The following is a 27747-nucleotide window of genomic DNA, read 5'->3' on the forward strand; positions in this document are numbered from 1 at the left end:
TGCAAGTATTAAGCTTGCCGGGAAAAATAATGTCAGCAGGATGCAATGTTCTTAAGACCACCTCTTTACAGTAATGCACCCAGTCATGAAAACTAGTGCTAACAACAAGGTGTTTCTCCATTGCTTGTGCTAAAAAATGATAGAAATAACTTGTTGAGCTGTTAAGAATAGAATCCTTTTGACCTGATTTTCATATAAATTCCATATAAGTTTCTTACAATGTTTTGGCTTAAGCTAGGTTTTTTTTTTTTTTACAGTTTTTGGACAGATAGATTGTTCATAGTCGATCATTTTGTCACATACTCTAATTTTGCATAAAGTAGCATACCTATCCATTTATAGACATTTGAAAAGTATTTGCAAGTATTTCCTGGAGGGAAGTTTTGACAATCTCTTGTCTTGGAGCTTCAACTTCCGAGGACTACAGGCTATGGCTATGCTCACACGTTCAGTATTTGGTCAGTATTTTACATCAGTATTTGTAAGCCAAATCCAGGAGTGGGTGATAAATGCAGAAGTGGTGACATGTTTCTATTATACTTTTCCTCTGATTGTTCCTCACAAGGTTTTGGTTTACAAATATGGAGGTAAAATACTGACCAATTACATAGTCTACTTTGTGGTTCCTAGTGGGTTCCTGGATTCACAGCAGGGTCTCAATGGTTCAATCAGCACCATTTTCAATATGGCAAACAAGAAACCCTGTCCTGGGGCTCAACTTCAGAACGTCTCTAGATCAATATATCTCATCTTTGTAGACCCTCTGACACTAGAGCACTATGACAAGGAGATTATGGCGTTTCTTCAGGCTATATTAAAGAATGGAAGTTTTGGAGAACTTGTTAGAATCATAAGCGGTATTAAACAGAGCTGCTGGATATGTTGCCGCCATGAGGTACAATCATGTATTATACAATATAGTTCTCAGGGATAATTATGGACAATATCTCTCCTCAGAAAGGGACTGGATTCACCTTGGAAACACCGTGTCTGCGAATTGAGATACTGATTTGGCTTTTATCCTAAGTCATATTGCACAACTCGTTGAAGGGTTGATTATGACTTGTAGGATCGCTACTTCCAACAGGTGGCGCTATAGAGTTTAAGTCCTCTTTTTCTCAGAAGAGGCAATTTGCATATTATATTTCCCAGAGGAGCATTGCACGGCAAATAAGCCTCCTTACCTTGACAAGCCAGAGATGGTATGTCACTCTCCATAAGGAGAAACGATACCCCTTAGACACCAGTCCAGAGCCTCTCACCTAGCCAAATCAGTTCTCATGCTTCGCACTGACGAGGGCCAACAGCCCGAAACACCGTGTCTGCGAATTGAGATACTGATTTGGCTTTTATCCTAAGTCATATTGCACGACTCGTTGAAGGGTTGATTGTGACTTGCAGGATCGCTACTTCCAACAGGTGGCGCTATAGAGTTTAAGTCCTCTTTTTCTCAGAAGAGGCAATTTGCATATTATATTTCCCAGAGGAGATAGATAAAACTACAGGCCTCCTATTTTTTAGGATGATGTTTTCAATTATTGTCATACAGAACCTTATAATAGTTCACAGAAAAAAAACAAAAAAACAGCTATTATTCCACTAGTCAAAACGCGCCAGTTTCCATGGAGACAATGAAAGTAGAAAACTTCTCAGACAAATGTTCAGCTTCTTTTATAAAATTAGTTGCTGATAAACTTGACAATCTTTTCTTAACTGCTTGTTTGCCAATATTGTTAGATATCTTGACCTTGGAAATATCTGTCTTTTCTTTTTTTTTTTACTAGTATCAGTTCTCCTTTCTCATCATGAAAGGAAATTAGTTTCCAAGCCTCAACATTTAAAGGGGTTTATCAACATCACTGCCATGTTACAAAAACAGTGCCATATTTGTGGAAATGTCGAGTGTGGTACTGCAGTTCAGCCGCACTGATTTGAGTAGGCCACAGCACCAACAACCTGCAGACAAGTGTGATACTGTCTGGCTTGTTTCAGTAGAGCAAATTTCACATCACAACAGCGACTAACAGTGGGTCTCCTGATCTGAACGTACAGCCTCATGCACAGATATGACTTTGAGTTTGTGTCGGGAGACTAGCCACCAGATCGGGAACTGCGGTCGATATACAGACCATAAAATATGCTGATCTCTGGGTTCACACTGCGTTAGTGTGACCCGTTAAACGGACTACGTTACACCGTGGCATAACGCGGTGTAACGTAGTCCGTTAACGCTGCCATTACTTTCTATGGCGGACGCATCGCTAGCGCACGCCCATAATGGGCATGTGCTAGCTATGTGCCGTCATTGAGTGACGGACCCTGAGATGCGGGCTGCAGTGTTTCCGGGTCCGTCGCGGAGCTAGCAGATGCTCCATCTGCGCTAGCGCTGTGCCAACGTTGGCACTTGCGTTAGCGCAGTCCGTTTAATGTATGCGTTGAACGGACTGCACTAACGCAAATGTGAACTTAGTATGTTCTCCACAGTTCTAACAACCTCCTCAATGTATGCTGCATAAACCTATGTTGTTTTTTTGTATAGGTGTATGAGTAACACACACTTTCAACTTTTAGCACAGTTCTCCGAAAAGGACTACTGCTATAAACAATCTCTTCTTGTCTAAAGGATCCCCAGACAATAGGCTGTTACCATCATATCCTGCTGCTGGGATCCCCCTTACAAATAGCTGTCATCTATTAAGTAATTAACAAAAAATTGGTTTTTTTTAGCAGTGCCGCAACAGGGTGATATGAAGCATTACACTCAATGACATGAATGGTAAGTCTATATAATGAAGACTTCTTACACCTGCCATCAACTCTAATAATGATCCTGATCCTCTAATAACTCACAATTGCCCAAGGGGTATTTCAAAACTAAACAACCTCTTTAATTACAATGGCCTGCACAGATATGAGTTTATTGGTCGAAAAATGATCAATTCATTTGTATCTAGGAATTGATTGGTAAAGTTTAATAAGGTGATCCTAAAATATGATAGTACAATTCACTTTATAACCCAATCGCGCTTAGGCTATGTGCACACGTCAGGATTTCTTACAGAGATTTCCCGAACAAAACCGGACATTTCTGCAAGAAATCCGCATGCGTTTTTTTTAGCGTTTTTTGCCCGTTTTTTTTGCGGATTTTTTGCGTTTTTTCCGGAGGTTCCCAATGCAATAATATAGTGGGAAATTCGCAAAAAAAATGTGCAAAATTAATGAACATGCTGCGTTTTTTACCGCGATGCGCTTTTTTCGCGGAAAAAAAATGCAACATATGCACAAAAATTTCGGAATGCATTATAAATGATGGGATGCATATGTATGCGTATATGCGTATTTTAAGTATTTTTATCGCGTTTTTATCCTGAACGTGCGCACACAGACTTAGGGTATGTTAGATAGCAGTGTGTCCACTTCACATTACAATTTGTGCAACCTTGAAGTTCCACTCTCTATTAAGAGCTTTGTTTTCACATATGGACCTTTCCCAGCTACTTAGATAATCATTGCCGTATAGCGAGATAAAGTATAATAATCTTTTAAAGCGTATTTTAGTTAGAAAATAACAATGTCATAGTCATAACTTTCTTTTACTCCTTCTCTTTTTGCTTGGGACAGAAGTTCCAACCAGTCATCTTCTACAGACAGCCATGTTATAACTATATGGTGACTTTGGTCACCGGTCACAGAAGGAGCATATACAACAGATTGTTTCCTCTTGGATTTACCAGACGCGTTTCGAACGCAACTCCAATCTTAGGCTTGGTGTGAATGGATGCAGTTGCATTCGAAACGTGTCTGAAAAATCCATACTTACCCACGTCCCCCTCTTACTTCAACAATACTGGAGTTTGCTTTCCCCATATGGATGATTTTGCTGTGATCTTAAACTAATAGAATAAAAAAAAATATATTTTTAACACGTCTATGTAATTAAACTGGAAGCTGGTTCACCTTTTTTCTCTCGCATCTGCACAACTCTGTGCAGTAGGGTGGACTGCGAGCTTCCATATTGATTGACCTACTTGAAATGTGTGCTGGTTTTTCTTTCTTTTTACCTTCTAAAAGCTTTATATGCCTGCGCAATCATTGTTTTATTGCTTTTGTGCTCTGATCTGCAAACTATTCCATACTTTCTTCACATATTTGATAGATTAGGAAATAATAGGGGACTGCTAGAAGATAGTTTAATCCCTGCTACTTTCTACTGCTACTTTCAGGTCCTCCTGACAAAGCTGCATGCAAAACGCGCGTCGGGGTACTTGGCAGTGTGGTCCCTAATACATGATGGCACTTTGTTGCTATAGCTGTCTGTGTATATGATATGTGGTTATACGGGCACTAATGCAGGGGTTTTTTTTTATGACTGATTTAAAATATATCTTAGAGACATGGTTATTTACTTGTTAACATTATCTTATATACTCAGGGACCGCTTAAATCTATACTAAATCTATACTTATATAGACTTTATGTTCCTCGTTATATAAGGAACTTTAAATTTTATATAGACTTTATGTTCGTTATATAAGGAACTTTAAATTTATGGTATCATTAAGTTGCTATACTATTTGACTTGTATATCTTTATTGTCTTATATAACTGACCACACTGCCCATTTTCGTTTTAATCAAGTTTTATGGGGTTTTTTAATGATTTTTTTTTCTTTTGAAGTTGCGTTTAAATTTTGCCTTTTACTATAGTTGTTAATTTTTGAAAAATAATAGTTAATAATATATGTTTTGGTAGTAATTATAGTACTATATTCTCTTGTCTTAAGTAATGTCAAATTTGAAGGAAATGACTTTCTAAAATATAACTCATTTTTCAGCTAACACCTACAAAGTTGTACTGCCTAAAAAAATGTTGGTGTTCCCAAATTTATCATTGGTAATGCTCATTTGTGCTACAGCATATTCACAACATAACAAGCACATAAAATATAGACAAATAATCATAATAAGAGAGATAACCTGGTGGTAAAATAAATGACCACAATGTCTTAGAGCTCTTACAAGGAAATAAATAAATGAATTCCAACCATTAATTGCATTTTTCTTCTATCGGTGGAGAACTGGTTCTTCCGAAGTTATTTTAATGTGGTATGATTTCCGACTTGGTGGTAGTACAAGGGATTTTTTTTTCTTCTAGGAGCTTATTATAATCTTGACATTCATTGCATTCTAGAAAAAAACTTCATTTTGGGACCACATTAATGTATTGGACCAGTTGCATTACTGTTTTTCATCAATAGGGCTCTTTATGTCCATCTCAGCCCCAATGAGGTAACCAAAAAAGCACGGTTTCCATTTTACAAAATAATTTGTTGGAAAGGTTCCCCCGAAAGTGCACAATCACAAGTCATTTCACAGCTTGGGCTCTCAACAGTCAGCTCTAATCTATTGTACCTAACAATGAGTGTTTTATATCCCTGCAGTGCCCCCACAGTACAAATTAAGTATTGCAGTGTGTAATAAAATGAATAGGCTGTCAGTGTAATGCAGTGTAGTACTGGGTCCTCCAGATAGAGAAATTCCTGATTTTAGATGTTCTGAATTCTCCTCCATTAGTTCGGAATTCCCTTCATGCATACAACTTAACCCTAGAATGGCCTTTATAATGGTTGCAAAGCTCGACAAACCTAGCACATTTTCCATTAATATCAGATCCATTTGTTTCTCGTTCTGCACTTGTTAGCATCTGCTGTGTCCGGCCAAAACCTGAATTCATTCCTGATAGATTCATAGGAGGATTTTTGCTTGGCAGTGGATATTATTATAAGAATGGAACCATTTAAGGAGTGAAGCGGCTGAAAGGTCGGAAATAGTTTTGTGTGCAGAATCAGTCACATTTTCTGCAGAAAAAAGTCTGAAATTAACAACTCTTATGTTCCAAGCCAAGCTAGCCTGCAACGTGTTATTGTACATGATGAGGTCTTAGTAATTTTTTAGGGCACAGTAAATATCTCAATCGGGCCCAAGTAAATAGGTTTTCTTTTCCTGCTTTATTCATCATTCTTAAATCAGCTAGAGTACAATATCAAATGTCATTTTTCAAGTTGAATAACGATCACTTCCTATGGTCTGCTCTGGATTTGGTCTTTTTCTGGATTTTCTGCTAAACTTATACATGTACGTTATCAGAAAAAAGTCTCACAGGGGATGTATCTATCTATGTTTATGTGAATATGTGGCATCACTGAGATACAACATTACATCTACTAATTCGTTCCCTGGTCGGTATGTTTGTAGGCCAGACCTGGACCATAAGGATCATTGGGCTAATTACATGCAGAGATTCCTGTACCTTAGAAAGTCATTACATACTGTACATCTTAATGAATGGATGTGTGCGTGGCCACATGTGTATTAACAATGGCAGCAGGACGGGTGTCATGTACCTTGGTCCTAGAGGTAGATCCTCGTCCAAAAGGTAGGACCTACATCTGGCCAGCTCTCTGTCGCTGCTACGTCTCAGTGTTTTTGCTGCCTCGTTGACCTCATATTAATAGCGCACAGCACCACTGCCACAGATCACTGACTTGTGCTCAGCGACTTGTGGCGTCTATATCAGTCAATCTGCTGAGCTCAGTGATTGTCTGCAGCAGTAATGTGAGCTATCAATGTGATGTCGACGCTTCAGACAAAACATTGAGATCGGAAGAGTGGTGAAAAGTCAGTGCTGAAGCCAGGAAGGGGGAGCACTTTCTGATTTTATTTCCCATTATAGGAAACATTTGGAGTCCACTTCTCTAGAAGTGGAAAATCCCTTTAAAGCCCTGAATGTCTAAAATGAATTGTCTTCTTCTCTCATGTTAAAATTCTATTAGTTTGCAATACCCTACTTTGTATAGTTACCGTTCCTTTGCTTCCCCTAGAGGAGCCACTTGGTAAATTGATTCTTTAATGCTGGTTTCTTTTATTAAAGGGTGTATTCAACTTAATTTCTGTATTACAGACCTAAAACGAACATGCTGGTAGTTGATACCTACCCGCATGTTCTACCTGATGCCGACATCATTGATTGCTCTTGCTGGAGATTCAGATGCTCCACGTCAACAGAGCAGCTCTTCCGGGCTAATTTGTTGACAGGGCGTCATGCTGATTGACAGCCGGCTCACCAGTTAGGCAGTGGGAAGCTGGCTGTCAATCAGCATGATGTTGGCATTCATGTCACATCAATAGAACAAAATGGAAGATGTCAATGTGACGTTGACTGAATTGGCAGCAGGAGCTGTCTGTGGCGGCAGAGACCAGTGCCTAGCACAACAGGCAGGTAGGTAACAATTATCTGATTGTTGTCACGATACCCGGGTATAAATGCTGCAGGGGAAACTGCACCCAGCAGCAATGGAGCTGAACCAGAAACCGGGTAACTAACATGAACACCAACAGGACCTTTCACATGAGACAGAGTGACCAGGTAAAGCAGAAGGACCTACGATCATGTGACAGAGTGGGAGGCGGTCAGGGGGCGGAGCCAGACACCGGGGAAACCGAGAAGGAACAAGCATAAAAGAATAGTGAAACAAGCCGAGATCGTAGCCAGGAGATTAAAAGATACCAACAGGGAGAGTCAGAGAATAGTCAGAAGCCAAGCCAGGGGTCAGTAATCCAGGAAAGCGAATAAAGCATGTAACAGCAAGACACAAAGCAAGCCAGCACACACCACAGAGGTCAAGCATACAGACTGCAGAAAACCTATAGCTGACAAGGATACCAGGTTAGGAGGGAGTATAAATAGCCCTCCCATCTTGAAAGAGAGGCTAAGAACATTAACCCTTGAGAGTACAAGACATGACCTTGTCCTAACCATGACAATTGTTAGTTCTTAGGCCCATAGTAAAAAAAAAAAAAAAATAGTACCGGATAACCCCTCTAACATAATTACTATTTTAAACAATTCAGGAAATAGACAGACATAGATTAGGAAATTGCTTACAATGTACTGTAACTCCCTAATATACTATTTCCTTTGCCCCAGAAAGAAAGCCGCACTTTATTATAATAAGGAGGAGTTTGTTTTTTTTAATATGGCCTGATTTTCAGATCCACGACTAATAATAACTCACTGTTCCTCGGTCACTTCCGATCACGTGGATTAGGTGTTTACAACCAGCAGCGGCATTAGACTAATAATAATAATCTTTATTTTTATATAGCGCTAACATATTCCGCAGCGCTTTACAGTTTGCACACATTATCATCACTGTCCCCTATGGGGCTCACAATCTCAATTCCCTATCAGTATGTCTTTGGAATGTGGGAGGAAACCGGAGTGCCCGGAGGAAACCCACGCAAACACGAAGAGAACATACAAACTCTTTGCAGATGTTGTCCTTGGTGGGGTTTGAACCCAGGACTCCAGCGCTGCAAGGCTGCAGTGCTAACCACTGCGCCACCGTGCGGGACTATTAAGTGAACAAGCAATTGACTGTAATAATTATTACTGTACATGGTGTACTGTACAAGGAGTTTACTGTAGTCTTCCCGTGAGTTATTACTAGCAGTGAAAGTAAGTGGAAGTTGAAGCTTCTTTCACAGCATAAGTCATTCAACGTGACAGGAGCTCACCAGATTCACTCCCACACCCGGGGCACAGAACGTACCAGCCTACTGCCAGCCAGCGTCTACTGGAACATCCACATGTAGAAACGCTAGTAAATATGGGACTTGGCGCGTCGCCAGGGCACACACACTGTACACACTGTACAGGAAGTACCCGCACTTCCTCGCTGCTCCTCGTGAATAAGACGCTGCTTACAAGCCCATGCCTGTTTATCTTTAATAAACAAACATTGTCTATGCCAATAAAAAAGTACACCGGGGATAAATGTTTAGATATCAGATATCCTCAGTGTACTGTAATAATTAGTGCTTGGTAATCACTTATAGCAAATGATGTTGTTAGACCCTGATGAAAACCACTGTATAATGAAAAAAGATATTACTCTTTTATTTACAGTCGGGAAATCATAATTTCAACCCATATAATAGTGTCAAGATAATACTGCCATTTAGAGCCCACATAATGAAACTTTATAGTGGGCATATATTACTCGGTAACCAAATAATGGGTATTTAAAGTGTGTTCTCCTGAAATGACAGTTACACTTTAAAGGAAATCTGTCAGTAGAAGCTGATTAAAATGATATCTGCAATCTCATGTCTTATTCCAGAGAAATCCACTTTTTTCTTAATATGTAAATGAGTCATTAACATCTATGGGCCAGACATAGATCTCCCTGAGAATCTGCCTCCAGAGCTTATTTAAAAAGGAAGAGGGGATTACCGGTGTGGGACATATAGATTAGCAGAGCAGACTGTCAGTCATTACATGTCTCACACTGCTAATGACCCCTTTCATTTAAAATAATCTCTGGAGGCAGAATCTCATGCAGACCAGTGTCCAGCCCAAAAATCTTATCATCTCATTTACATATTAGGAAAAATGTGAATTTCTCAAGAACAAAACATTGGATAGTAGATATCAAGGTGCCAGTTTCTTCAAGTTTCTATGACCTACATCCCCATACAGACTGATTAGGAGGGTTGATCCGACTGACAGATTCCCTTTAAACAGTCCACATAGTAATGCCATATAGTAGTGAAATTCAACACCTCACATTTGCTCCTGTGCTTGCCATCTTAGCGGAAAACTAGTAATTGGGGACAATTATGGACAATTATCCAGTTTACCAACCCCCAAAGTCATCCATGTTAAGAGCTATAATGCAAGGTATATTGGATGTCACCTGGAATTGCATGTAAAATGAGCTAAGAAAAGGCTGTATATTGGTGATTTTTTCCAATGATACATTTAGGCATTATACAACTTTTTCTAAGCTCTGAATTGTAATACTGCTTGGTTGGTAAAACCTCCTGCATATTAAAGTGCAAGTTATCGGGGAATAGATAACATACCTAAAATAACCGCAGTGTTTAAAATGCTACCAGACCAATGTCCTTGATGTTTGTAGACACATAACCTGTGTGCGGGGTGGTGCGGAAGGACTTTTTTTGCTTTTCTATGATTTTGTAAAATGTATTATGTAAAAGGTAACCCAATTCAAAGATTAAAGTTATCCAAGCCATCGAATTTTGGTTGGACCTGTTGACCATCTAAAGTGTATGGGGCCTCATGATCGGTCATAATAAAGTTATATCGCTCGACCCTTGATCCATCCTTCCATCCATCCACAACCAGGGGTATCCGGTAGCCACTCACATCACTCAGTCTATTGAAAACAAATGCATGTGTATGAGAGTCAGGAGAGATAACTGTCGTTCGGCTGATAGCTATCTAAGGCCTCTAGGTCTCTTTACACATCAAGTAAAGTAAAGTAAATAAGGCAGCACACTGCAGTGCTAGAACATACAAACTTGAAATACAAAATTTGAACTGCATTACTGCACTAGAAATACAGTTAGGTCCATATATATTTGGACAGAGACAACATTTTTCTAATTTTGGTTATAGACATTACCAGAATGAATTTTAAACAAAACAATTCAGATGCAGTTGAAGATCAGACTTTCAGCTTTCATTTGAGGGTATCCACATTAAAATTGGATGAAGGGTTTAGCAGTTTCAGCTCCTTAACATGTGCCACCCTGTTTTTAAAGGGACCAAAAGTAATTGGACAATTGACTCCAAGGCTATTTCATGGACAGGTGTGGGCAATCCCTTCGCTATGTCATTCTCAATTAAGCAGATAAAAGGCCTGGAGTTGATTTGAGGTGTGGTGCTTGCATTTGGAAGGTTTTGCTGTGAAGTAAACATGCGGTCAAAGGAGCTCTCCATGCAGGTGAAACAAGCCATCCTTACGCTGCGAAAACAGAAAAAAACCCTTCCGAGAAATTGCTACAATATTAGGAGTGGCAAAATCTACAGTTTGGTACATCCTGAGAAAGAAAGAAAGCACTGGTGAACTCATCAATGCAAAAAGACCTGGGCGCCCACGGAAGACAACAGTGGTGGATGATCGCAGAATTATCTCCATGGTGAAGAGAAACCCCTTCACAACAACCAACCAAATGAACAACACTCTCCAGGAGGTAGGCGTATCAATATCCATTTCTACCATAAAGAGAAGACTGCATGAAAATAAATACAGAGGGTTCACTGCACGGTGCAAGCCACTCATAAGCATCAAGAATAAAAAGGCTAGACTGGACTTTGCTAAAAAGCATCTAAAAAAGCCAGCACAGTTCTGGAAGAACATTCTTTGGACAGATGAAGCCAAGATCAACCTCTACCAGAATGATGAAAAGAGAAAAGCATGGCTAAGGCGTGGTACAGCTCACGATCCAAAGCATGCCACATCATCTGTAAAACACGGCGGAGGCAGTGTGATGGCTTGGGCATGCATGGCTGCCAGTGGCACTGGGTCACTAGTTTTTATTGATGATGTGACACAGGACAGAAGCAGCCGAATGAATTCTGAGGTATTCAGAGACATACTGTGTGCTCAGATCCAGACAAATGCAGCAAAACTGATTGGTCGTCGTTTCATACTACAGATGAACAATGACCCAAAACAAAGCCAAAGCAACCCAGGAGTTTATTAAAGCAAAGAAGTGGAATATTTTTGAATGGCCAAGTCAGTCATCTGATCTCAACCCAATTGAGCATGCATTTCACTTGTTAAAGACTAAACTTCAGACAGAAAGGCCCACAAAAACAGCAACTGAAAACCACCGCAGTGAAGGCCTGGCAGAGCATCAAAAAGGAGGAAACACAGCGTCTAGTGATGTCTGAGTTCAAGACTTCAGGCAGTCATTGCCAACAAAAGGTATTCAACCAAATACTAAAAATGAATATTTTATTTAAAATTATTGAATCTGTCCAATTACTTTTGGTCCCTTTTAAAACAGGGTGGCATATGTTAAGGAGCTGAAACTCCTAAACCCTTCATCCAATTTTAATGTGGATACCCTCAAATGAAAGCTGAAAGTCTGAACTTCAACTGCACCAGAATTGTTTTGTTTAAAATTCATTGTGGTAATGTCTATAACCAAAATTAGAAAAATGTTGTCTCTGTCCAAATATATATGGACCTAACTGTATGAAAAATGAGAGCGTTTAGCGCATAAAAATGGCCAATTTTATGTGTACCTGGTAGCCCCTTTACGGCATCTCTCTTATACCAGGTCCTACGCTTGCCTTACCTCGCTGAGAATAAACGTCTCCATCTGAATGGGTACATGTGAAACCTCTTCCTAGACTAAAATTCTCTCTCTCTATGGAGGGGTATTGGACCTGCTGTAATTAAAACACCTGTAGGCTAGGAGGCGGAGTGCACGATCAGAAGGCTAGAGAATACATTTCAAAAACCTTACCTGCACATCCAAACATAGACTCAGTGTGAACAGTTGGCGACTCTAGGTTCAGCACCTGTTCACACTGAGTCTATGTTTGGATGTGCAGGTCAGGTTTTTGAAAGGTCTTTACACATCAAGGGAAATGTTTAATTAGAGTCCATATTTGACAGATTTCAGAATTACGTATTGTTTGATTAGACTAAAGGACATTCGAATAGATACAACAAAAAATCACAGGGGATGCACCAAAGCTTTTTCATCTTCTGTCAAGTTGTGATCTTGGAGTACAACTGCCTTATCACATGCAAAATATTAATATGCATGATTGCACCGAAAGTTCGGTAAATAGGATGGGGTCCATTATGTGTATAAATTAATATTCCAGCAGGAATTCTTAGGTCCACGTTCTGGTATAATAATAACTCCACAGAAAACATTCTATGTCAGCAGTTTATAATGCCGTGAACTAACTCAACAGTTGGGATCAGAAGTTTCTGATCCCAGCTATAAGCACCATGCACCACCAGGCTCCGGCTACTGGGTATTTAAAGATATACAGATAAGTCAAGGTGAGCCAAGGATTAGTATACAATGAGCTGAGAATTAGATGAACGTGTATGTAGAGATCAGAGAACTGCTCATTTTATGCATTAATGTATGCAGTATATATATTAGAAAGAGGAGGTAGGGGAGAGAGGGAGGGTTAAAAGCATGGATGAATCCGTTGCCTGTTGGTGATTGCAGCTGACAAGAGAGAGAGACCAAGGTAGTTACCGGCACAACCAACCGGATAAAATGTTAACTTTATTGAATTAAGTTAAAAAAATCCATTAAAATAGCTGTGATCAGAATATAAAGCCAAAAAGACAAAGTACAAGCAGTACTTGGCATGTCTAATGAATTGTAAGCTTGTATGGGAAGGACTCTGAGCATATGTGTCTTGTAACTAAGCATTGTGCTCCGAAGAATAGTATGGAATTTGATACTGGAAAAAAGTTAAATGCACTATAAAAATAAAAAATAAAAACAATATTAATAATATGCTAAAAATATATTGTGTGAATCCTTTATTGTTATTTAATTATCATCATAGCAGTGGTTAACACTGTTGCTTTGTAGTGCTGGGATCCTGGGCTTGAATCTCACCAAGAATGTTTGTATGTTCTCACCATGTTTGTGTAGGTTTCCCCGCTGTTCTCCACTTCCTTCACACACCCCAGAGATATACCAACAGGAAACTTAGATTGTGAGCCCCAATGGGGACAACGATGACAATATGCTAATAAATAAATCACTAATGTAATTGGACACAGTCAAGGTCATGGTCCTTTTCTTCTCACCCCGTAGACTCACAACCAGTAACTCGCAACTCCCACATATGTAAATAGATAGGGCTTTCCAGATATATGTCACACCAGTTGGCCACTGTAGCACATACACATTATATAAGCAGACCAGCATATTTAGCTTTGGGCAGAATGGTTGTCTGATGTGTACAGATGTCCAGATTTATAATAGTAACCTACATTTACTACAGTAAGAAAGGAGTTATTGTTCTTTTAAGTATTTGTCCACGCGCCTGTTAGCTTCAGGATGAATTCTCTTTTCCCTACTAAAGTCTAATTGAACTGAATGTGCTGTAAAGGCCTTGTGACCAGGGTCAAACTCTTGTGACGCAACCCTGCAGCCCTCAGGGACGGGATTACTCCTTTAAATAAGTCTTAATTGTTGATCCACCACTACAATACAACTACTCTTTTGTTTTTCAAGACTGATATGTCGGGATAAAATTGGGAACTGAAAAAAAAAAAAGACTCTACTATGTTGGCAAGAGCAAGAGAACATTTTATACCTTCCTAATAAATCTTTTTTTTAACCATCCCCCAAAAAAACACAAATGTGCCCCTTCGTGACTGGGCAGTTTTTTGTTTCGTATTTTTCTCCCACTCTTAAAAGAGGTATAATTGTTTTTTTCCTGTCGACATTTTTGGATTCATTTTACTATATAATATTCTGAAGAAAAAACAAATGGGAAAAAAATTCTAATTGGGGTGAAACTAAAAAAAAGGAAAAAAAGCTAGCTATTCAGGTTATTCGGGCACATAACACATTTCGATCACTTTGTCTTGAATTTTTTAAGAAAAGTAACTAAAAAATGTAGATTTTTTTGGGGGGTGGCATTTAACATATGGTTTAAATGATTTCATATTTTGATAGACCAGACTGTTACAGACAGATCAATACCAGATGTTTTTTTTTCTGCAATTTTGAATTGGAAAATGGGTAGTGATTTCAATTTAATTTTTTTAAAGACTTTTCAGTTTCTTTTTTTTAGTTCCCTTAGGGGACTTAAACCTGTAATAATTTGAGGACTAACATGGCTGTACTTGGGACCTTTACCGCTAATTTCCGCCCTGGTAGCCCATTTGCACCCTGTGATCGCATCCTGAGCCGCCTCCAGACATGCGCACAATGACTGTGATGTACAATTAGGTTAGGGTGGACAAATTTGATTGTTACATTAAGTATGTAGTGGTAAAATATGTAGAGAGGTGAAAACGATGGGTGCGAAGAGACAGGATCTGCGATAGGACTCCACACATGACATGTGCCTCAGGACAGTGAGTAAAAGGGGTAACTTTTTTTGTAGTACTTTTGACCTGAGTTTTCTAGGATGTTGATATTGATGATATATCATTAGTATAGGCCATCAGTGTAAAATAGGTTTGGGTCCGACTCATCTGACTAAAGGAAGTGGTGATACACCTGGTAAACACTGAAGAGGACATGGCTCATTCAACCAATGGAATGGTGATTATGATGGGCATCAGCTTCCTATTGAGCTAATGTGGATGGAATATCTCACAACAACCCCAGAAAACCCCTTTAAGATTCAAAGTCTTATTGCTCCTCTGTGGCCCTGAAGGAACACTAAAACGATTAGGGCGTTGTGGAAACCTGACATAATAAGCTGTGCAGCAACAAGTGTGTAAATCACCGGTCACACCGCAAGAGTGGAAAAGAAGCATGAAAATCTTGTCAAGACTTTATTTTTAGCTGAAATTCTCCAGAGCTAATAGATGAAAGCCCTGAACAGGTCAATGAATAGTGCATATGAAAATAAGAATGTTTGTAATATATTTTTTCTGCTATGACTGATCTTTCATTCTCAAAATTCGCAAATCCCGGTGTAACATCTGTATTCGGTGTAGATAGATTTTTACATTACTAATATAGGAATTCAGGAAACGTTGCAGCAGAATGTCTATCGACCTTACCCTCTCCATACAATTATAAAGCACCAACTGTCCTCCCTTCTATCACAGTAACAGAAAAATATGTCTTCACTGAATACAGATTTTACAAATTTTACCCACGAATTGAAAAATTAGTCGAAAAGCAACAAAATAAAATTTGACTGACAACATGGGTGACAATGTGGCTTATTTGCATGAATACTACTGATTTAAGAAATACAAATTAAAATGACGGTTATTCCGTAAGGGTGTGCCATAGGTGAACCCACAAATGGCGCACAGGATGTAAGGCAGTGCATGGTGGTCTAAGATACGTTAGTATGGAGTCATACCTTCTCCCTTCTCTGTGACTCGTAGACGGATATGGGCCACTTGCCCAATCTCTGAGAATAATAGTAATGGACAAAAATGAAGTCGCAGAGAAGAAAATGGCAAATTAAGTTTCTCTTTATCCAAATGAGCACTCTATGTAGTTTTCTCTAGTAAAGTATACAACCCAGAATGCATCAGTCTACCTACTAATCTTGGTATTGTAGTTTTTGTGACATATGACCTATCAAGCATCAATAGGATAACAGCCATGCATTGTGTGCCAGGCTATGTACATGAGTCCTTGAAGTGAGGTTTCTAATCGTGAGAATACTTTATACAATTCTTACAAACTATTGCAAAAAGAACCGCGCTGTATCCCAGTGCGCGGCGCACTCGCACACTGGGATACAGCGCGGTTCTTTTTGCAATAGTTTTGCCTTTGCCTTTTGCGCTGTCCTTGGCTTATGATGCCCAGCTGGTCTACAGCACATACCCACTGCAGCAGGTCCCTATAAATTGGACGCTCATGACCGCTTACAGAGCACCCCTTCACATCCAGTTTATGTTAAAGAATGTTCTGATGAAGGTCCTGTGACGAACCGAAATGCTCTTAACCATTTTTGTCTGGATGCACCAATAAAAGGAAGCTCTTTTTTTGTTCAAATACTGAGTGCCAAGTTTATTATTATATTTTGACGGGTTGGATACCTGACTTGAGCACCAACAACACTTTTACTATAGAGTGCCGTATTACTCTATACCAGTCATCAGTTGATCGCTATTAGTTTATCACCTGAACCCCGAGGGTTCACTTATGGTCACTGGAGGGAGGTCTCTCTGGCCACACACATATTCCCTGCAGTGGAATAGCTGGACATATAATAAATGGACAGACTGTGTTTACCAAACTAGGACCTACTCTTATTTAGCAGTAATCTGCTCTGATGTTTAGGCAAGTACAGTAAAACCGAAGTGGATTTTCCATCTGAATGTGCAGGATGAAAATTTGTAGTGTACAAAAAATCTTACATTGACTTGGGGTATGGATTTTAAGAAAATTCCTGATCAAGACCCTGTCATAAGCTATCCCTGATTGTTGGTTGAGGAGCTACAGAAGGCCGCAGTTACCCGTAACGACAAAAGTTGATTAAAAGGAGCTCCCAGTTTCAGCAACAAAGTCTCATTGATCATCTTTTCTCATGTAGATCCATACTCTGGGGATCTTAAACTAGCCATCATCCACAAACAGTTTACTTTATTGAAAGTAAAACACTCGCAATCCATTCTTGAGGTCTAAACTTGCAAATTGCCTCTTCAGAGAGAAAAAGGGGTTTGAACTCTAGTGCATCCATTGAAAGTAGCAATCCTAAAAGTCCTAAATATCATCCCTTTAACGAGCATTGTCATGACTTGGGATGATAAAAGCTAAACCAGACTCTCAATATGTAGACAGTGTTTCAGGGTATCGCTCCTCATCAGTTCAAAGTATAAGATCTGATTCGGCTGTATGAGAGGCTTCTGATTGGGATCCAAGGAGTGAAGTTTCTCCTTGTGGAGAGTGACATGTCTGGCATGCCAATGTAAGGAGGCTTATGAGCAATGCAATGCTCCTCTGCGAAAGTAAATATTCAAAATGCCTCTTCAGAGAGAAAAAGGGCTTGAACTCTTAAGTCATACGGCAAGGCTCATTAAAGGGTCGATATTGACTTTTAGGATTGCTACTTACACTGGTGGCACTAGAGTTGAAGTCCTCTTCCTCTCTCAAGTGTCAATTTGCATATTTAATTTCCCATAGGAACATTGCATGGCTTATAAGCCTCCTTATAAGCCAGGCATGTCACTCTCCACAAGGAGAAACATCACCCCTTACATCCCCATGAGGACTAAACTGTAATGTGGTGCATTTTTTAACAGCTATCTATAATGCCTGAGACCTGCTTCCAATTGTGTTACTTGTTCATATCCTTCTGAGGTATAGGAAATTTAGTAGATTACATCGGTCCTAGTTGACTTCCCTGTGTAATTTCCAAGATGGATGTAAAATATATAAAGTAACTACTTTCTCTTCAGAAGAAGAGGAATTGAACTCTATAGCGCCACCGGTAGGAAGCAGCAATCCTAAAAGTCCCTATTGACCCTTTAACGAGTCTACCAATATGACATAGGATAAAAGCCAAATCAGAATCCCAATTTGCAGATACGGTGTTTCAGGGTATTGCCTCTCATCAGTGCAAAGTGTGAGAACTGATTTGGCTAGGTTCTAGGCTCTGGACTGAGATCTTAGGGGTATGTCAAGCCGGTATGTCACTCTCTACATGCACCATGAGAAATTCCAAGGCACGTCCGTCTTATCAGTGCAGTTTTTATATCCAGGCAGCCTTTATGTGGTGTGAATGAAAAAAGTTTAGCAACCACTTAGCCACAGACGTCTGTTCCCCGACTGAGCAGTGTAAGGAGACAGCACAGGGTAGAGCCATGTGTACAGATCACACAGTAATCTGCACTCACATGAGATGAAATGTGAGCAGACGCATTGAAGAACCGTGCGCTCACACATGTCTCAATTACAGGCTGGGTAAGTAAACACGAGAGAGGCGTGTTAAGTGTCTGCATACACCTGTTAATTATCCTGCCGTACAAATGAGGCTTAGAAAGGGAAGAGGTTTTTATTTCATTTTTTCCCTTCAGCGATAATCTGTTTTGAAAACGTACAATTAATTGTTTCGCTCCGCTAGGCACCGGAGTATATTTAAAGAGAGATTTCTGTGTAATCCCGCCATTCTTAGCCATGCATATAGCTATACTTAGTAGCGATTAGTGAGAGTGGTGTCTTGGCTCACAGCTTTGTTAAGCCTTGGATTGCTAACAACAAATTGGTTTTACTCCGAAAGGCAAAAATGTATGTGAATAGAATCATACACTGTATATATTGTCCTGTTAGACATGTGGCATTCATCTGGCTTCTATAGTGAGTATAAGGCTACATTCACACTTCCTTCTGACCCGTTCTAGTGCTGTTTTTCTTGGACAATACACGGACCCATAGAGTTTCATTTATCCATACACACATCAGTTTCAAAAACGGATCCGTATGTCCGATCCGTGAGAGTCAGAGCATGCCCTACTCAACAGACTCAGCCATTAAATTCTTTAGGAAACCATGTTGAAGGCAGATATTCAGTTCCAGACAAATTTCATCCTATTTTCACTAATATATTATTAAGAGTCAATGGATGAAAAAGTTCAGAGACCAAAAATGGATGCTACCAGGATATCTGAGAAAAAAAAAAACAGTCTTTTCTTCTAAGACTTTGGGAGACACTAGTTTTTAGAAGAACAGCTCACGTACTGGCATCTACTTGTCGATGCTTTCCTTCACTCAAGACAATAATCCAATTTACCGTCCTGTGACGATGGCCCTTGATTTAGCAGCCAACCTTGAACTTCACAACCCAATGAGTCTAATGGTAGTAGGGATTGTGGTTATCTGATTGACAGAGATCTAGTGGTCACCATTTATGGTGGGTCTATATCTTAAAGAATATCTCCAGATACATTCAATACCTACTTGCCCAATTAAGACCAGTGTTTCGCAAGCTCCAGTCCTCACGGACCTCAACAGATCATGTTTTCAAGAGTTTCTTAGTATTCCTCAGGTGAGAGAACCTTTTGTAATTTCTGATGCTTTGATAATAATTCCAAAACCTCTTGACTACTAAGGAAATCCTGAAATCATGATCTGTTAGGGACCGTGAAAACTGGAATTTGAGAAACAACGATTTAGACTAATAAACTGGGTGACAAACTGTATTTGTTCCTAAGCTTTTCACACTTTACACAAATGCTTCTCCTCCCAGCAAAACCCACAAAGGCTGCATATATCATTAAGGTAACTTTTATACAGTATATTTGCACTGACCTTGAAATCTAAGAGAGTTCCTACGCACCATGTACAGTAAGTTATTTGTTCCTACAGAGTTTACAGAACTATAATTTATCACAAGGACAAATTACTTTGAAATTCAGTTTTACATATATAACAATAAAGACAACACATATTTCTAAAAAACACAATATATAGCTCGACCACACTGCATAAGAATAATACACAATCTACAGGGGTCACTGGACCTGGCCCAGGATGTCAGGCAGTGTTTTTACAGATGGAACTATGACCCTTGTAATAAAACAGCTCAAATAATACTGTTCATGAACATTTCTATTTTTCCACTACATTAATAAAAGTAATCACAGTACACAACCCCTTGTGGCTTCTGTTGCCAGAGGCTACTCGGAGAGGCAGCCAACATACATATGGCACCCAGCATATTTGTAGCTTAAGTCAGTGACTGTACTTCATCTGACTTAGAAATTGTGCTAGTAAAGACTATGTGCCAACATCATGACTGATAATTTGCTTTTAACAATGAGACTTGAGTGACAGCACCCTAATTTTTATTCTGGAATTCATTGTGGGTCACAAATTCCAACAAAGTGATCTTCTCAAATATATCTCTGACACTTCTGTAGACCATTTTTAGACAAATTTCCAAGATTTTACCAAGAAAAGATTTCCCTCCCTCTCGGAGTGAAAGACTAAGGCCCCGTGGACATTAATGTCAATTCATTATAACTGAAATGATTGCCTTAATACTATATTTCATCACACATACACATGAGAAAAGTTATTACTCCAGCTTTATGGACACTCTTAAAACAAAAAATCATAAGCTTTTAAATCATTGTTGAGATGATGAAGCCTGTGTTCACTACTGTTGATCGTTGAGGGTCTGGATCCAGAGAAAAACATGATGGCTCTAATTAAAGGGCAGAAGAGCTCAGCTTATGCTCGAACACAAAGAGCGGTGTGCAGAGTCGATGGAAAGTCTAGTGGGTTCATCCACCACTTAAGCTGAACTCTTCTGCCTTTAGTATTAGTAATTGGTGGGAGTTTTAGGATATGGATATCCAATGTTCTACAGGGGCTACAACATATCAAAAGTTATTTAAAAGTCTAGGTAACCATTAAACTATGGAAGGTCACGGATTTGATGTTTGTTAAAATTATCCTGATTGTCAAAGACAACTCAAAACTTTTCCTTAGCTGCCATTTATTACACTTTCTAGTGCTTCACGCCTCACATCCACAATAGTTCAATGAGCTCTTTCAGAATAACTGGCAGATAATACGATGGAATTCTGACTACTCTCTGACATTTTTGGAACCTGCTGTATGTTAGGAAAAAACTGAACAGTTAAGTGATGCTTGAGTTGCCTTGATGCGTACAGCTACTTGGAGCCATGGCTTTATAAGGACAAAGTGCTTCAACAGAGCCTGATGGCTTCTGAAGGAGGATGTGGATGCACAATCCACGATTACGACCAGCCTTGAGAAGGACAGAGCTCTCAAATAGCGGTCCTCAAGCTTAAAACTGCTTGCCCATGAATAACGGTACAAAAAATGGTCACATGCATGTAAAACGGTTTCTATAATGTTTCTATATCTATGTTGTTTCTTGGTTTTTTTATAGAGCATCTACCCCTACTTTTAGGAAAAGCTAAATGAGGATGAGTCTGGGTCAAGTGTAAATGGCAAATGTAGCCAAAAAAATCTATTATGTGAGAAGATGTCTGTAATCCCAGACCAAGTTTGTCTACAGAATGGGGACCGCTTAATTATTCCGGTATGTTTCATGTTATTTGGATAAGATATTTCTCTTATTACTACTTTGACACAATATATAATTGACCTTGATTTGAATGGACTTTTCAGATTCCCGAGAAACTTTTAGCTGAGCTCCCAACATGTGATCTTCTCATACATGACATCTCTGACACCTGAGAATCTAAATGAACTCACAGCTGTATCGTTCACAAATTATTTGTCATTGTAGCATTTGTTCTTACATTAAAAGAAGAAACACTTACAGGGTCTTACTGGACTGTGCATACAGTTCTGGGGTACCAAGCCTGGCAGGGCAGATGTGGATGCCCGACTGCTCAGATCAATGACAGAAGGTGGTGTCACCGGAGCCTGTTGGAGACTAGGCTGATGGGAGCTCAGGTCATGCGAGGACTGACTTGGTGGAATACCATTTTCGGAGAGAAACTCTTCCAGGTCCATGTACTCCAGCTGGAAGGTATCTCCATCATACGGTAGGGTCTTGTCCCAGAGCGTTGGCCCCAAGAAAGCCGACTGTGGGACAGTGGAACTTGACGTGTCATCTTCAAGCTTCTTTTCCTTGTCTTTTTCTTTACAGAAGGCTAAATGGGTAAAGATGGAATCTTTTAATATCGGATAATGTGTTATAGCAAGACGTCAAAATACGGGAAAGCTGATATTTTCTCAGGCTCATTGTGTAACGTGTTTGACACCAGCAAAATGAAACATTGAGATGCATATGACAACTGGGAAGACAACAAGAAACTGAAATATTACCATTTTACATGTTGTTCTTCAGGTTTTTGGATAGAGCTTAGGATGACTGTGCCATTACTTGGTGACTGAATCATGCACCATTTTACATACATCATACATCATTAATATACACATCATATTTATAACATCATACATCATGTATACATACATCACGTTATACATCATTAAGATACACATCACATGAATAACATCATACACCATTAATATACACATCACATGCATCACATCATACATCACAAGTATTGGATCATACATCATATGTATTATATCATACATCATTTATACATATGTCACATGTATTACATCATTTATGCATACAACATATATATATATATATATATATATATATATATATATATATATATATATATATATATTAATGATGTCTGATCCAATATACATTATACCATACATCACTCATCAATATAATACTTGTATGAATGATGAATCTTGTGTGTATTTTACAATCTGAAGAACATAAACCCCCCAAAGAGGTAGAAACAAAAGTTTTCAGGCTTGTGCTCACATTACTCTTCAGATTTGCAGGATTGCTGTAATCTCATTATGTGATCGGTTCGGTGGACATCATGTGATTGGTACATTCTGCCGCCTCAGTTATTTAACCTCATCCGTACAAGCCGTTCATGGCTCAGGTAGAACTACAGACCTCAGAAAAGCCTTGAGCAGTGGGGCAGCTAGGTGTATTCCCGGCATTAGTGATGTGTGTGCAGAATGCATGGCTACTTTTTGCTGGGATGTTGTAAGAGTTTGTGTCATACCGTAATATGTACAGATGTAGCAGAGGGGATCATACCGTAATATGTACAGATGTAGCAGAGGGGATCATACCGTAATATGTACAGGTGTAGCAGTGGGGATCATACCGTAATATGTACAGATGTAGCAGAGGGGATCACACCGTAATATGTACAGATGTAGCAGAGGGGATCATACCGTAATATGTACAGATGTAGCAGTGGGGATCATACCGTAATATGTACAGATGTAGCAGAGCGAATAATACCGTAACATGTACAGATGTAGCAGAGGGGATCATACCGTAATATGTACAGATGTAGCAGAGGGGATCACACCGTAATATGTACAGATGTAGCAGAGGGGATCATACCGTAATATGTACAGATGTAGCAGAGGGGATCATACCGTAATATGTACAGATGTAGCAGAGGGGATCATACCGTAATATGTACAGGTGTAGCAGTGGGGATCATACCGTAATATGTACAGGTGTAGCAGTGGGGATCATACCGTAATATGTACAGATGGAGCAGAGGGGATCACACCGTAATATGTACAGATGTAGCAGAGGGGATCACACCGTAATATGTACAGATGTAGCAGAGGGGATCACACCGTAATATGTACAGATGTAGCAGAGGGGATCACACCGTAATATGTACAGATGTAGCAGAGGGGATCACACCGTAATATGTACAGATGGAGCAGTGGGGATCACACCGTAATATGTACAGATGTAGCAGAGGGGATCACACCGTAATATGTACAGATGTAGCAGAGGGGATCACACCGTAATATGTACAGATGTAGCAGAGGGGATCACACCGTAATATGTACAGGTGTAGCAGAGGGGATCACACCGTAATATGTACAGATGGAGCAGTGGGGATCACACCGTAATATGTACAGATGGAGCAGAGGGGATCACACCGTAATATGTACAGATGTAGCAGAGGGGATCACACCGTAATATATACAGATGTAGCAGAGGGGATCATACCGTAATATGTACAGATGTAGCAGAGCGAATAATACCGTAATATGTACAGATGGAGCAGAGGGGATCACACCGTAATATGTACAGATGTAGCAAAGGGGATCACACCGTAATATGTACAGATGTAGCAGTGGGGATCACACCGTAATATGTACAGATGGAGCAGAGGGGATCACACCGTAATATGTACAGATGGAGCAGAGGGGATCACACCGTAATATGTACAGATGGAGCAGAGGGGATCACACCGTAATATGTACAGATGTAGCAGAGGGGATCACACCGTAATATGTACAGATGGAGCAGAGGGGATCACACCGTAATATGTACAGATGGAGCAGAGGGGATCACACCGTAATATGTACAGATGTAGCAGAGGGGATCACACCGTAATATGTACAGATGGAGCAGAGGGGATCACACCGTAATATGTACAGATGGAGCAGAGGGGATCACACCGTAATATGTACAGATGGAGCAGAGGTGATCACACCGTAATATGTACAGATGTAGCAGTGGGGATCACACCGTAATATGTACAGATGTAGCAGTGGGGATCACACCGTAATATGTACAGATGTAGCAGAGGGGATCACACCATAATATGTACAGATGTAGCAGAGGGGATCATACCGTAATATGTTCAGATGTAGCAGTGGGGATCATACCGTAATATGTACAGATGTAGCAGAGCGAATAATACCGTAATATGTACAGATGTAGCAGTGGGGATCATACCGTAATATGTACAGATGTAGCAGAGGGGATCATACCGTAATATGTACAGATGTAGCAGAGGGGATCACACCGTAATATGTACAGATGTAGCAGAGGGGATCATACCGTAATATGTACAGATGGAGCAGAGGGGATCACACCGTAATATGTACAGATGTAGCAGAGGGGATCACACCGTAATATGTACAGATGTAGCAGAGGGGATCACACCGTAATATGTACAGGTGTAGCAGAGGGGATCACACCGTAATATGTACAGATGGAGCAGTGGGGATCACACCGTAATATGTACAGATGGAGCAGAGGGGATCACACCGTAATATGTACAGATGTAGCAGAGGGGATCACACCGTAATATATACAGATGTAGCAGAGGGGATCATACCGTAATATGTACAGATGTAGCAGAGCGAATAATACCGTAATATGTACAGTTGTAGCAGAGCGAATAATACCGTAATATGTACAGATGGAGCAGAGGGGATCACACCGTAATATGTACAGATGTAGCAAAGGGGATCACACCGTAATATGTACAGATGTAGCAGTGGGGATCACACCGTAATATGTACAGATGGAGCAGAGGGGATCACACCGTTATATGTACAGATGTAGCAAAGGGGATCATACCGTAATATGTACAGATGTAGCAGAGGGGATCACACCGTAATATGTACAGATGGAGCAGAGGGGATCACACCGTAATATGTACAGATGGAGCAGAGGGGATCATACCGTAATATGTACAGATGGAGCAGAGGGGATCACACCGTAATATGTACAGATGGAGCAGAGGGGATCACACCGTAATATGTACAGATGGAGCAGAGGGGATCACACCGTAATATGTACAGATGGAGCAGAGGGGATCACACCGTAATATGTACAGATGGAGCAGAGGGGATCACACCGTAATATGTACAGATGGAGCAGAGGGGATCACACCGTAATATGTACAGATGTAGCAGTGGGGATCACACCGTAATATGTACAGATGTAGCAGTGGGGATCACACCGTAATATGTACAGATGTAGCAGTGGGGATCACACCGTAATATGTACAGATGTAGCAGAGGGGATCACACCGTAATATGTACAGATGTAGCAGAGGGGATCACACCGTAATATGTACAGATGGAGCAGAGGGGATCACACCGTAATATGTACAGATGGAGCAGAGGGGATCACACCGTAATATGTACAGATGGAGCAGAGGGGATCATACCGTAATATGTACAGATGTAGCAGAGCGAATAATACCGTAATATGTACAGATGGAGCAGAGGGGATCATACCGTAATATGTACAGATGTAGCAGAGCGAATAATACCGTAATATGTACAGATGGAGCAGAGGGGATCACACCGTAATATGTACAGATGTAGCAGAGCGAATAATACCGTAATATGTACAGATGTAGCAGAGCGAATAATACCGTAATATGTACAGATGGAGCAGAGGGGATCACACCGTAATATGTACAGATGGAGCAGAGAGGAATTTGTTGTCTGGCAATAACGCAAAGAACTAGCAATGCAGCCAGGATGCATGAAATCACAAATCAGTTCTGCTACATCGTCACCTAGTGCTACTAATAATAACAGTCATGAGAATAATACAATAAAATACAAAAATATTAACATAATAATTCTAAATTGTTAATAATATAATAGACAAATAATAATAATACAATAATACACTAATAGTATAATAATAGACAATATAATAATAATAATAATAGACAAATAATATAATAATACAATAATACACAAATAATATGGTAATAATAATATAATAGACAAATACTATGCTAATAATAATATAATAATAGACAAATAATATGCTAATAATAATAATAATAATAATAGACAAATAATAAGCTAATAATAATAATAATAATAATAATATAATAATAGACAAATAATAAGCTAATAATAATAATAATATAATAATAGACAAATAATAAGCTAATAATACTAATATCGGCCGTCTCTATAGTTACCATCTTCGTGATGGAGGGGCAGCTTCAGAGGGTTCTCCAGCAGAGACTTCAGCACCCCGTAGGTCGGAGGTAGAAAAGTTGGGTTGAGCGGTAAGACCCGCGACATCTTCTCCATGTTGGATGCTGTGCAGGGGTCTCAGGGCGGAGGCGGCAGGAGATAGCAGGCTGACCCGTGCACCGGATAGTACAGACTTGTGCAGCCCGGTGACCGTCACACTGCGCTCCTGTCTCTCCCACTGCAAACCCAGCTCTGCGCTCAGAGGCTGCGATCATCCCCATCTCGATGTGCCGCAGCTGACAGGCGTGACGTCACGGCCACACCTCCTCTCCGAAAAAGGAAAAGTGGGCGTGCCTTCGTACTGTTCCACTTACTGTACGTTGATATCCTGGTTCTAGTTGCCGCCTCACTGCTTTTTTTCCCTCTTCTCGTGTTTGCACATTACACCTTTATTTCCCCTGCCCGGCAATCTGAATCTTGCATTACTCTATAAAAAAAAAAAACGATTCCGTCCCATGGAGAAGAGATCTCACAACCTGTGTCCACAATGCACCTATATTGCCCTAAAATAGGCTTTGGGATTAGGGTTACATTAAACGTCATGCTTTCCAGATGCGGTACTTTTAACCCCTTCATAACCAGGCGATTTTACATTTTTGTCCTTTCATTTTTTTTAATTTTTCATGGTTTTTTTTTTTTGCGTAACCCTTTGAAAGATAAGGTAATCAGGTTCATCCCTTTATGACCTTACGGCAGGAGGCACATTCAACGTATAAAAAATCGGTTCGATTTTCACGGCCGAGAATCGCACGAGTGTTCGCCATATGGTCATCCGTGTGTAATCCGTTTGCAAAGCGATTTTAACATACAGCAGTTCTCTGTCATTGACACATCGTTTTAAAATGAAATATTCTTTGTA

The 27747-nt window shown here is 39.9% G+C and overlaps 1 protein-coding gene across 2 annotated transcripts in view; it reads right to left on the reverse strand.

Annotated features, from left to right (window-relative positions):
- The window catches only part of HLF (HLF transcription factor, PAR bZIP family member), a 43406-nt gene extending 16273 nt beyond the window's left edge, over positions 1 to 27133 (reverse strand). Inside the window, exons 1-2 of one of the 2 annotated variants that reach the window (XM_069752457.1) lie at positions 26831 to 27133; positions 21824 to 22159 (exon numbers count right to left, since the gene is read on the reverse strand). In XM_069752457.1, the coding sequence (XP_069608558.1) occupies positions 21824 to 22159; positions 26831 to 26945 (451 nt within the window). In that variant the 5' untranslated portion in view covers positions 26946 to 27133. The remainder of the gene's footprint in view (positions 1 to 21823; positions 22160 to 26830) is intronic. The other variant, XM_069752458.1, reaches the window with a different exon arrangement.
- Between the last annotated feature and the right edge of the window lie 614 nt (positions 27134 to 27747).

The sequence above is a fragment of the Ranitomeya imitator genome, chromosome 2 (genome assembly GCF_032444005.1).
Source record: "Ranitomeya imitator isolate aRanImi1 chromosome 2, aRanImi1.pri, whole genome shotgun sequence".
Lineage (NCBI taxonomy): Eukaryota > Metazoa > Chordata > Amphibia > Anura > Dendrobatidae > Ranitomeya > Ranitomeya imitator.